Source organism: Sinocyclocheilus anshuiensis, unplaced genomic scaffold (genome assembly GCF_001515605.1).
Source record: "Sinocyclocheilus anshuiensis isolate Anshui unplaced genomic scaffold, SAMN03320099.WGS_v1.1 scaffold283, whole genome shotgun sequence".
Lineage (NCBI taxonomy): Eukaryota > Metazoa > Chordata > Actinopteri > Cypriniformes > Cyprinidae > Sinocyclocheilus > Sinocyclocheilus anshuiensis.
The window spans coordinates 4,439,276-4,452,176 of NW_015549605.1; the positions used below are offsets into that span (position 1 = coordinate 4,439,276).

Sequence of the window (12,901 nt, forward strand, 5' to 3'; positions counted from 1 at the left end):
CCCCCCCCCCCAAAAAAAACCTCAACCAAAAAAAAAAAAAAACTGATGGAGATTAGATCAAGCTAAAATTATTATTGAGCGTTTCATTATTTATTGAATTATAATGTACTCCTCTGTGCTTTTTTCACATTGTAGTTGAACATATACACCCATTAGGATGTTTCTATAAACTGAAATGACTTTACACTTCCTATGTGATCAAACTTACTTAAAATCTATATATTTATATATTTTTTAAAACTAAATAAAATTACATTTAATAAAAAAATTTTAGTGTTTGATTTATCCAGCACAGTGAGTGTATATGTCACTTGACATTTATTACGTTTTAGACATTTTTAAATTCTGATTTAATGATATTTAAAAATGTTATAGAATTTTTTTTTTTTTCAAAATGTGTGCACTTGCGTTTTCCTTAAATCATACAACTGAACAATTGCTTGTGTGAGGTGCTGGTGGTCCAGTGGTCAGAGCTCATGGTATGAGAGCAAAACCAGATGCAGGAGACCAGGGTTTGAATCCCCTTCCTGCTGTTGCGCTAGATGGTTTTGGGGATTTTTTTTGGGAAAAAAAAAAAACTTGTTTTTTTCTCCCCCTCCTCCTTTTTCTTGCCCCGCCTTTCTTCCATTCTTCCATTCTTCACCTGCCTCTCTTTCATCTTCACCGTCTCTCAGTCCACTCTTCATTTTTCTGGTCCGTGTTTCTCAGAGTCTTCCGAGCCTTGCCCTCATACCCTTTGACTGCTGTGCAGTCCATCTGTTTTATCGCCCCAGGAATTTTTGCTATTTAGTCCATGTTACACAGAGCGCTCTTTTTGAGCCTCAGGTATCTACCCTTGCTGCTACCACCCTTTGTTTGGTGTATCGCCCCAGATTTTCTGCCATTCCCACAGCTTTCTTTCTTTGGTGTGATCCCCACACACCGAGGTGGGACTTGAACCCATGCCTCTACCGTAACCTTGTCTGCAACCAACGTGTGTTTAGCCATTAGTGCCATCATGGCTTTCACACTGAGAGTTGTCGTTTGGGGCACTTTGTTGGATTTAATGACAGCAATTTAACATAAGCAATAGTGGGATTTGAACCCAGGTCTCCAAGATGAAAACACAATGTTTTGTCCATTGAGCCACTGAAACTTCGGAGTTATTGTGCGTTTTGAACGGGTTTAATGGATACCTTAGAGTTGGTTTAAAAAAAAGCATGGTGTTGACGGATTTGAACACGGGTCTTTGGTGCAGTTTGGTCTGTAAGTAACGAGTGTTAACCACTGCACCATTCTGGTTTTCACACTTCAATTTGGAGTTTGGAGCGTCTTGTTTTATATACAACTGAATGGACGTTAAAATGGGATTTGAACTCAGGTCTCCAAGGTATAAGTGCAATGCTGTATCAACTGAGACATTGAGTCTGTGGGTTTTTTTGGGGGGTTTTGGATGGGCTTTTATGGATACCTTTGAGTTATATTAAGTAAAAAGTGGGATTTGAACACTGGTCTTTGTTGCAGCTTTATTTGCAGCTAACCTGTGTTAACCACTGCACCATTGTGTCTCTTGCATTTAGAGATGATGTTTGAAACACCTTGTTGGATGTACAACTGAATGGATGTTAAAGTGGGATTTGAACTCACGACCTCAAGATTAAAACAAATTGCTGTATCTCTTGAGCCACTGAGTTGTGTTAGTCTGAGTTTCATTGATTCGAACTCAAGATTCCTGAATTAAAGTGTAATACTTTGTCACTTGAGCCACTGAATCTGACAAGCTGTTTTGGATGGGTTTTTCTTGAGAGCTTTGTGTTATATAATGGAAAACTTTCTGAAATGGATTTATTGAAACCAACAACTCAGCATGTGATTATATGATGTTTGAGTTGGTTCAGACTGATTTTCATTTTAGCTACAGAATTACTTTAAATAAAGTTGCGAACTCAGGCCTCCAGGATTAAAGTGCATTGTTTTAGCATTTGAGAACCAAGAACTCCACATTTGATAGGCAAACAATTAACCACTGAACCACAGAATTTGTGATGTTTGAGTTGATGCAGATGGACTGATTTTCAGTTGAGCTACAGAATTATTTAAAAACAATGATAATAACACAAGCAACAGTGGGAATCAAACTCAGGACTCCACTATTACATCGCAACACTTTATCAAATGAGCCACTGAATCTGATAAGGTGTTAGGCGTTTTAGATGTGATTTTCTTTAAAGCCTTGTGTTATATGATGGAAAACTTCTTGAAATTGTTGAATTGAAACCAAGAACTCACCATTTGATAGGCAAATGATTAGCCACTGAACCACAGCTTTTGTGATGTTTGAGTGGGCTCAGACTGATTTTCATTTTAGATACAGAGTTACTTAAAAAACAACTTAACATAAGCAACAGCAGGTTTCGAACTCAGGACTCCAGGATTAAACCATGCAGCTTTACTATTTGAGCCACTGAGTCTAACAAACAAAACGAGATGTTTTGGTGGAGTTTTTCTTGAGAGCTTTGTGTTAGATAGAATAGTTCATACATATGGCCGGCAAATAATTAACCACTGAACCACAGATCATGTGACACTTCTGTTGGTACAGAAAACCAAACTCAGGACTAAAGTGCAATGCTTTATCACTTGAGCCACTCAATCTGACAAGATGACAGGTGTTTTGGATGGGTTTTTCTTGAGAGCTTTGTGTTACATGATGGAAAACTCTTAGCAATTGTGGGATTTGAACTAGGAACACCACAAGTGACAGACAAACAACTAGCCACTAAGCCACAAAGTTTGGGCTAATAGAGTGGGTTCAGATGGTTGGTTTCCAGGTTTGCTACAGCATTACTTAAAACAATTTAACATAAGCAATAGTGAGAATCAAACTCAGAACTCCATGATTAAAACACAACTTAAAAAAAAAGTGTTTGTGCATATGTATTTATTTAGTTTTGGTTTACATGCAACAATAGGATTTGAACAAAAGACTAGCATAAAATGTAATAGTTTACTTCTTGAGCAACTGAAATGAAATTGTTCATTTATATGATGAACTTTATTGTTTCATCTGTGTAGACAAAATTTGAAGACAACTTTAAATAAAAAAAGGCTCCTCAGAATAAAACCTGCATTATTTAAGTTACATGCACAAAATGTTTTGGTCCATATAAGCTGTTGTGCAAATGTGCACAGTCACACAAATGGTAAGAACTTTATTAAACTTTATCAAAATGATAATATATACATAACCTGTAAATAACATAATTTGTTAATTCAAATTAAGTTTATAATGAATATATATGAATTGTGTATCAAAACAGTCCTGACTTTGATTAGCTGCTTCAGTTGTTTTCAATCAGGGTTAGAGCTAAACCCAGGTAAATGGCTCACCAGGTGGAAAAAAATTACATACTTTCTAAAGTTCATATAAAAATGCAGATACACTTATTGTGCACAAGGGGGAGCACATGAACACACTGATCTCTGATCTGGATTCATGCATGTTCCTGTTGTCCATTCATTCTCCAAACTGCTTGTCTTTGCTTGTTTTTTAATAAATGTCGCCCTCATGTGGAAAATCCATCAGGAGGCCTTTAGTTGTATTAGTTGTTGTTCTGAAATGTTTAAAAACTGCAACTGAGCGCCCTCCTGTGGTGAATTGACAAGTAGAATTACGCTGAGTAAAATCTTTAAAAAACTCCAACCTAACGCCCTCTTGTGGTGAATTGACAAGTTGAATTACGCTGAATAAAATCTTTAAAAAACTTCAGCATAACGCCCTCTTGTGGTGAATTGACAAGTTGAATTATGCTGACTAAAATATATATATATAAAAAAAACTTCAACTGAACGCACTCTTGTGGTGGATTGACAATATAAACATTTTAATTCCAGCTGAAGTTGAATTATGTTGAATAAAATCTTTAAAAAACTTCAGCATAACGCCCTCTTGTGGTGAATTGACAAGTAGAATTACACTGAATAAAATCTTTTAAAAACTTCAACTGAATGCCCTCGTGGTGAATTGACAATATTAGAATTTTTAATGATCCACAACTGCACATTTAAAGAATTTATGCCAAACAAATCAATCACGGCTGCTTCAAAGGAACATTGATCTCTACAATGGAAACATTAAATCAGAATCTATATTATAGAACCACATCATTTACACTAACATGAATGACAAAGAAATATATTCTTTATTAACTACAAATGACAGCATTTAACTCACAGCTTGAACTCATGTTTTATGATCCTGTAGACAAAATCAAATAACTGTTTAAAACAACATTATGAAACACTAATTTGTACTCCAACATACATGACCCTTAACATTTCAGACACAATACACAATGATGGTGACACTCAAAATTACACAAAGTAAGAAATGCTCTCTAACATCATTGCATGACACACAACTGAAAGAAACAACAAACACAACAGTTCTAATGTGAATAATGAGTAAAATTATGTAGCAATTTCCAGTAAAAAAAAAACAGTGAAGCACTTTCAGTTTTATTTTTTGGCTCTTTTAGGTGCTCTGTGTGTCTGCCTTTATTCACAGTCCTGGAAAATAAAACCACAACAGCGATTTTGTCATGGCTAGATGGTAACCTTCATCCTGTGTAACTGCTGATATATGTAAGACACATGATGGCGCTGTTAGTTTCATAGTGTTTCCTACACCGTAAATACGCCACCTATGAGGTTTTCAATTGTGGTATTGCCATACAATTAGTGAAGAGGGAATGTATTTCTGCATTCATCTTTTATGAGAGCCAGTGATGTTAATCATATTAGCATGTACTTAATAGACACCTAATTAAGGATACATATGGTCAAAGTTAGACGACATTTTAACATTAAAATTAATTATATTGTATTTTAAAAGGTCTAGTGCCTGGAAGCTTCATTAAGGTCACCAAACATCATTAGTATAACCTAATCAATATTCATGAGCATATCCATTCCATATTTTACTGGTTTCTTATATCTTTTTATGTCAAATATATTAAGTGCAAAATTCTGCATTGTAAAAAGGCAGATATTATTAACAGACATTAACATTCAAATCAGCCAAATGGATTAGGTTCCAAAAATTAATTCAAAAACGGAATATGAGCAACAGTTACTTGCACATTAAGCACACAAACTGAACATTATGAAATGATCCTCATTCATATAATGTGTTTATATCAGTCTTGCACAGTTTATTATGTCTTATTATGTCTAGGTTTTAAGAAAGCAAACTGTGTGTTTGCACCATGTGTGTTTGTGAGCCGCTACACTTGAGGGAACTCAAATCCTTTTGCCATGTCAAAGTGACCCGCATTCTCAGGGTGTCAAGAGAAAGTGGGTCAACACTAAATATATCCTCCAGACCTGTGAAAAAAACAAAGTCAGTCTGTGTTTTGCAACGCTGTGAGGTGCATGTCATTTCTTCCTATAGTTTATCAAAATCTCTCAGGACGGATTCACAGTGAAAACTGGAAATTCGTGTCAGTTTCATAATCAAGTTTTCATTGCGATTGGAGTTTTGTTCATGTGTGCGTCTTTTTGAGCTTTGAAACACAATGGACTACATGGAACAAATGGATGAAGATCAGCTCATTGACTTTGTTATTCAAATGAGCCTCCAAGATGCTCACAGTCTCTCTGTTTTGAACGAACCGCTAAGGTATGCGCAGTATTATACTTATTTCAACATACTTATATCAAAAAAGGATATGTGTTAGTCTCACACATTCTCTCTCGCAGCACTTTAGAAACAGCCAGCGATGAAAACCTCAAGATTTTATCTGCTATAGATCAAGGTAATTCATACGCGTGCCTAAATATCAATGCTCTGTTTTGGTTTCCCAATGGCTTGATATTTTGCATACGTGTGTGTAATATTATCCAGGTGATGTGTTTGCACTGAGGCAACTGCAAAAATACAGTGATGCCTATAAGGAAGAAGACAGCAAAGGTTGGCTTCCGATGCACAGAGCGTCAGTCCAGCCGGATGCCCATGTGTTGGACAACGTCCTCCTGGGTGAGCAGACACAACATGCCTAAGTTAAAGTGCAAACAAATGAGTGACAACTAATTAGATATGCTAATAAGGCATTTGCTGTGCAACTTTTTTCTGGAATAGCATCCTATGAGCGGAGCATGGAGGAGATGACGGCCGACGGAGACACCGCTTTGACTCTGGCTTGTCAAGCAGGACATGTGGAGAACGTGAAGGTTCTTCTCCAACGCGGAGCATCTCCACACAACATGAACCGCAGGAATGAGACTCCACTTCTCCTGGGTATTACAACAAAACAACACCAAATAGTCATCAAATGAGTCTTGCCTTTTGTTGGAGCTCTCAGTCAGAAGTTACTTACAATTTCATTACTTCCATCATGGTTTTGTACAAGTATATGAAAATGTGGCATAGCTTAACACTGTTTCAGGTTTAGCATTAGTTCTTACACTAGGTTTCAGGATCATATTCCTACGTTTCCTTTTGCAGCTGTGAGGGCAAACTCGTATGATATGGTTCATGCACTGATAATGGGAGGCGCCTCCGTGCAGCAGGTTTGTTTGAAGAAATGGACGGTCACCCATGAGGCTGCTAAAGTGGGTTGCATGGACATCCTGATGCTGCTGCTGAGACACAGGGGGAAGGCCATGGGACGGGATGGTCATGGGGTCACACCGTTGGGCATCGCCGCAGAGTACGGCCATCCGGAAATACTGGAAATCCTTATCGAACATGGTAAGTCAGGTGTATGCAAGTCTAAATAACTCTAGATCCGTCCCTAATGTAAATGATAAATTACACTGATTACAATTGACTAGAACACAGAGGAACAATAGAGTTGGAATCATTTTCATAATTTCCCCCCCCAGTTATTGAACAATGAAATCATTGACAACCAATCAGAAAAAAAAGTTTGACTTTTTCTGGTCAAAATATATTACAAATAAATGCTAATATGGGTTCGGGCCAAAATTCTGAGCTCGGAGCCCTCCCCTCGGACAGCACACCAAATACGCATAAGCTTTAAGTGTGAACTCGTGAAAGAAGGTAAGTCACAGAAGGTCATTACTGAAAGGGTTGGCTGTTCACAGAGTGCTGTACACAAGCAACAGGGATGACCACAAGCTTGAGAATACTGTCAAGCAAAGCCGATTCAAACACTTGGGAGAGCTTCACAAGGAGTGGACTGAAGCTGGAGTCAGTGCATAAAGAGTCACCACGCTCAGACGTCTTCAGGAAAAGGGCTACCAAGCCACTTCTGAAACAGAAACAACGTCAGAAGCATCTTACCTGGGCTAAGGAGAAAAAGAACTGGACTGTTGCTCAGTGGTCCAAAGTCCTCTTTTCAGATAAAAGTAAATTTTGCATTTCATTTGGAAATCAAGGTCAGGAGTCTGGAGGAAGACTGGAGAGGAACAGAATCCAAGCTGCTTGAAGTCCAGTGTGAAGTTTCTGAATGTTTCTGTCAGTGATGATTTGGGGTGCCGTGACGTCTGCTGGTGTTGGTCCATTGTGTTTTATCAAGTCCAAAGTCAATGCTACCAGGAGATTTTGGAGCTCTTTATGCTTCCACCTGCTGACAAGCTTTATGGAGATGCTGATTTCCTTTTCAAGCAGGACTTAGCACCTGCCCACAGTGCCAAAACCACTTCCAAGTGCTTTGCTGACCATGATATTACTGTATTTGATTAGCCAGCCAACATGCCTGACCTGAAGCCCATATGGAATCTATGGGATATTTTCAAGAGAAAGATGAGAAACAGTGAATCCGAGCTGAAGGCTCAATGGTGCCTCAGCAGTGCCCCAGGCTGATCGCTTCCATGCCACACCTCACTGATGCTGGAGTTTGTGCTGAAGGAGCCCCGACCAAGTATTGAGTGCAGAAATGAACATACTTTAAAGAACTTGAGCTTTTCTGTTTTGCAAATTCTTTTTTATTATTATTTTTTGATCTTAGGAAATATTCTAATATTTTGAGATACTGTATTTTTGACTTTCATGAGCTGTAAGCTCTAATCATCAAAATAAAAAAAAACTTTTGAAATGTTTTACTTTACATGTAATGAATCTAGAATATATTTTTTATTTTTTTAGATGCACCTGTATATTTCAATTAGTATTTCAGGGGCAAGAGAATACATCTCCAATCTAACAGTAGCCAATATTTTATACTTATTGTTTTATTAAAATGTTACGTGTTCACACTTGTTATAGGCAACAAATAAAGTTTTTGTTCCAGTGTGAAATTTGGGAATGTATTTTTTGGACAGAAATATAAAGGGCAAAATATCTTTTAAATGCTTTTAAAATATATATTTAAAAACTATATTTTCAAAACTATACAAAAATGTTAAATTACAAAAAATATATGTATACATTTAATAAAAAATGTTTGTTTTTTTTTGCTGTATGGGGAGCTTGAGCATTTAAAGTGGCAGACAGCATAACTGCAGTACATGCTTAAAATAAAAAATGTTATTGTCTGTTGGTGTGGACACTAATATAGTTATGTTTATAGTTATAGTAGACCAATTTAGGCAAACGTACATTGGTTGTACACTTACAGGTTCATTCCCCCAAAATGAATGTATTTCTTGCTCTTACCTCTAGGGGGCGACGTCACAGCACAAGCTACAAATGGAGACAGTGTGTTATATGACGCTGCAGGCTGTGGGAACCTGGACTGCATTGATCTACTCTTACAACATGGTGCCAGTCCTAATGTAGCCAGTCTTTGCTGTCAACTGCCGATTCACCGCGCAGCCTACGAGGGGCACTACCTGTGAGAGCACAGCAAATCAATCTCGCCACACTTTACCAGACATCTCTGCACTAATAAATATATTCTCTCTTTAACCTGACAGGGCTCTGAAGAGATTCATTCTCATCACCACTAAGAAGGCCATCCGTCTGTCTGGGATGAGTCCGGTTCATTCTGCGGCGGACGGAGGCCAGGCTGACTGTCTCGAGCTGCTCATCGAGAAAGGCTTTGACGTCAATCCAATCCTGGGCTGCCATATTTCCGAAAACTACGGTGACATGAGGAAGACCCCGCTGTACTTCGCCATCTGCAATGGAGACGTCACGTGCGCCGAGATGCTTCTGAAAGCAGGTGCGAAGCCCGACCTGGACCCGCTGCGCTGCCTCCTGGTGGCGGTCAGAGCTGGGAAGTACGAGCTGGTGCGGCTGCTTCTCGCCTATGGGGCAGACGTCAACTGCGTCTTCTCCGTCGTCAGCAACACCGTATTTCCTACGGCACTGCAGTACTGCATCAAAGATGAAATGATGCTGCGCCTGCTCCTTAACAACGGTTACCATGCAGAAAGCTGCTTTGAGTGTTACCACGACAACTGTGTAACAACATATACGTGGACAGAGGCTCCTAGCCAGTCATACCAAATCAAGAATGCAACGAATAAAGTAACCGTAAGAATCATGTTTGGGGTCTAGAAAACAATGTGGTGAACTCACTAACAGTTGCAGCACTTTTGCATGCGCAAAAACGTGCGTCTTATTAACTAACCACCTGAAAATGCAACAAACAATGCAATCAGAGGCTTTATAGTAAAGTCAAAACAAGAGCAATCTGAACAAAGTGGCTCTAAAGTATCATGTTTGGGGTCTAGAAAACAATGGGGTGGAGTTGTGCCACTTTTGCATGTGCAAAAACATGCATCTTATTAACTAACCCCTGAAAACCAGCTTAACCAGGTGCTACCTGTGCTAGTATAGTGCTGCATTTTGAACATTTAAAACATACCTCATATCTGCATGAGTTAGGTTTATTATAAAATGCATTATTTCAATAAATGTTGCGCTGTTACTATTTTTTTAAGAGATGTGTGAGTGCATTTTATTGTGATTACTATAACAATGCAAGAAGTGATCACAATTCATTCTTTGTGAATATCTATTTATATGTGGCCTAATTATGTACTCTATTCTGCTTTAAAGTTTGGTGAGTTTATTAGCGTGGCATGGATGGCACACTTGGCAGGGAGGGTGGTGCTGACACTCCTAGATTACGTGAATCATGTGCACATATGTTCTAAACTGCAACTTATTCTGGAGAGGCAGGAGGAGTGGCCCGATATCTGTGACATCCTTAGTAAGACACCTGTTAGCCATTCATGTCTTTCCAAACCTGTATGAGACACAAAGAATAACAATTTCTTTATGACTGTTTGGTATTAGGGAAGCCACGCCCTCTGAAACACCAGGCCAGGTTGGTTATCAGGAGACGTATGACACTGACAAAACTGAATGACCCAGAGTTCATGAGCACCGTTCCTTTCCCCCCGGCACTGAAGAACTTCCTGCTCTACAAAGAATATGATGTTTATGGTCGAATGGATGAACAGTAGATATATGTATCTACACTCCAAAAAAAGATGGTTCTTTAAAGGTTCTTTACATGCAGCAATGGTTTTATTTAGAACCATAGCATTCTGAAGAACCCTTTCATGCTGAAATGGTTCTTTGTGTTAAGAGGTTAGGGTTCTTTATTCCCGCCCTTTTTGTTTTTTAAATCTGTAACTTACAAAGCTCATCATTACTGATTTTCTGGAGTTCAGTGATTCAGCTACACAGACTGTCAACACACTCTTAACAGGTAAATGATTTCATTCTTAAAATGTAAATACAAATTTAACTTTAAAAATGTAACTGGTTTCCAAACAAACATGTTCTTATCTTTTTTTTGTTTCGTTTTTGGTCACATATAAGTGTGTGCAGCTCTGCTAAGCTGTGGAAACTTCTCTCTTCTTCTCCACTAAGTAAGTAAAAGAGACAATCAATTTATAATTCATATTGTTTGATTTTGTTCATTATTACTTGGGTTTATGTATAAACGTACCCAGTCACAAAAAATATTAAAACTATCCCATCATGACTTTATATCACTTTTTTCTTTTAAGATTGCTCACATACTGTCCATTTTTGCTTTGGGCCTTCATAAACATAATTGTTTTTACACAAACACATGGACACGCTGTAACTCTAAACTCAACTGTGTATTTCAGATGTATCACATCCCACAACCTCATCATCTGCAGAGAAAAAGCGCTACTTAATCACACCAAAATGATGGACTTTAAGGCATCATATTGATTGGATTGTGATTGTTTCACTGAAACTTGGACTTCATCACATCTATTTTTTGTTCTTATTTTGTGTTTTACTTCTTTATGTATTTATTCATGTTCAATGTCAATTGTCATTCATTAATGTATTCAGCTAATAACTGTTGTTAAGAGCACTGACCATTTTGCATGTCAATAAAAACATACCTATTTCACACAACATGCTGCTGTTGTTGTTGTTTTACTATAAAACCTTAACCGAGGCTACACTCTAAGATGCCTCATTACTGATTTTCTGGAGCTCAGCCATCCAACTACACAGACTGTCGGCACACTCTCAACAGGTAAATCATTTCTTTCTTAAAATGTCTATAAATTATAACTTTCAAATGCTAATTGGTCTCCTATGTCGTTTCTCTTTTTAGTTTAAGAGAACATGTAAGTGTGACCAGCGCTATTCAGGTAAGGATACTCTCCTCTTCTTCACTAAGTAACAAAGGTATTGCATTTATGGTCCCATTTTGTTAGATATTTTATATTATCCCATGACTTAATATAACTTTTTCCTTTTAACATTGTGAAGATGTCCACATTTTTCTTATTTTGTTGAAATTGAAATTTTTTTTCCCCCATTTAGTACTGCCCTTCGGAAGCAACAGAAGATACTTGCATGTTTCTCGGAAGACAAATTAAGTACAATTTACCTTGATCTTCAAATTCAAAAAGTTATTCCCCCCCTGCTCTTAATGCATCGTGTTTCCTTCTGGAGCATCAGTGAATGTTAATAGTTGTGTTTGACTCCCTCAATTGTCCTCAGTGTGAAAAGATGGATCTCAAAATCATACAGTCACTGCTGGAAAGGGTTAAAATATACAAAAGATGCTGAAAAACTGAAGAATCTGCAGGACCCGGAGGATTTTTCTGAAGAACTGTGCTCAGATTAACGGTTCAGAACAAACAAGGGACTCATGAACAACCATCACAAAACAAAACAAAACAAACAAAAAAAAAACATTTGTGGTCATCCAAGTAACAACACACACAGTATTAAGAACCAAGGGTTCCCAAACTTTTGAAGGGGGTTATTTTAATAATTTCAGCTATATATTTTTTTGTCTTGTGGACTAAATGTAAACATGTTTTATGTAAACTATCTTACTCGAGACGGTACTAAATAAAAACATAACATGCATTTTGTATGACCTCTTCTTATTTTGTTAAAATTATTCACATTTTCACAGATTCTGCAAGGGGTTCCCAAACTTTCGCATGCCACTGTATATGTATTTTATTCCAATTTATTTATATGAAGTGAAACTTCATATTTATATGAGTGAAACTATTTGTAACAGTGCAATTTTGTGATAATGTAAAAATGTTTTATAAACATTATGTTAAAGATGTGTTATATAAAGATGTGTTTATAAACAATATTATTATGATTATATAATTTTCATATGTTAATGTTCACAAAACACATCATCAGCAAGTCCAGGTCACATTTCGCCTTAAAACAATAAGAAAAAAACAATAATTAAACGAAAAAAAAAAAGGCTAATGCATATGCACCTTTTTGATTTTAGATTGAAACTTGACCTGGACATGATCCTGACAGGTTTCCTCAAACTTACTCTAAATAGTCTGCAGTGTGTAAATTTATATGCTACCTAAATACATGATTTACTCTGGAAACAGTTTGACTGACAGATTTTTATCGCATGCTAAAGGACTGCATTACTTTTCAAACCATAAGAATCTGACATAAATTTCAAACTTCACCAACATTGATCCTGGCTCTAATCCAAAAACAATGAGGATCTGTGGA

General features: G+C 37.3%; 1 protein-coding gene across 1 annotated transcript; it reads left to right on the forward strand.

Moving 5' to 3' along the window:
• Window positions 1-5,466: 5,466 nt before the first annotated feature.
• LOC107658939 (ankyrin repeat and SOCS box protein 15-like) lies at window positions 5,467-10,421 on the forward strand. The gene is made up of 9 exons (XM_016447667.1): window positions 5,467-5,659; window positions 5,740-5,795; window positions 5,885-6,016; window positions 6,119-6,277; window positions 6,485-6,730; window positions 8,606-8,777; window positions 8,860-9,421; window positions 9,950-10,103; window positions 10,190-10,421. Exons 1-9 carry the CDS (start codon window positions 5,556-5,558, stop codon window positions 10,357-10,359), a joined length of 1,755 nt encoding a protein of 584 aa, XP_016303153.1. The 5' UTR covers window positions 5,467-5,555; the 3' UTR covers window positions 10,360-10,421.
• The last annotated feature ends 2,480 nt before the right edge of the window (window positions 10,422-12,901 follow it).

Coding starts and splice junctions, on each gene's coding strand:
- LOC107658939 (XM_016447667.1), top strand. CDS start 5,556: ATGGACTACATGGAACAAATGGATGAAGATCAGCTCATTGACTTTGTT. Junction 5,660..5,739: donor GTTTTGAACGAACCGCTAAG/GTATGCGCAGTA, acceptor TCTCTCTCGCAG/CACTTTAGAAACAGCCAGCG. Junction 6,731..8,605: donor GGAAATCCTTATCGAACATG/GTAAGTCAGGTG, acceptor TCTTACCTCTAG/GGGGCGACGTCACAGCACAA.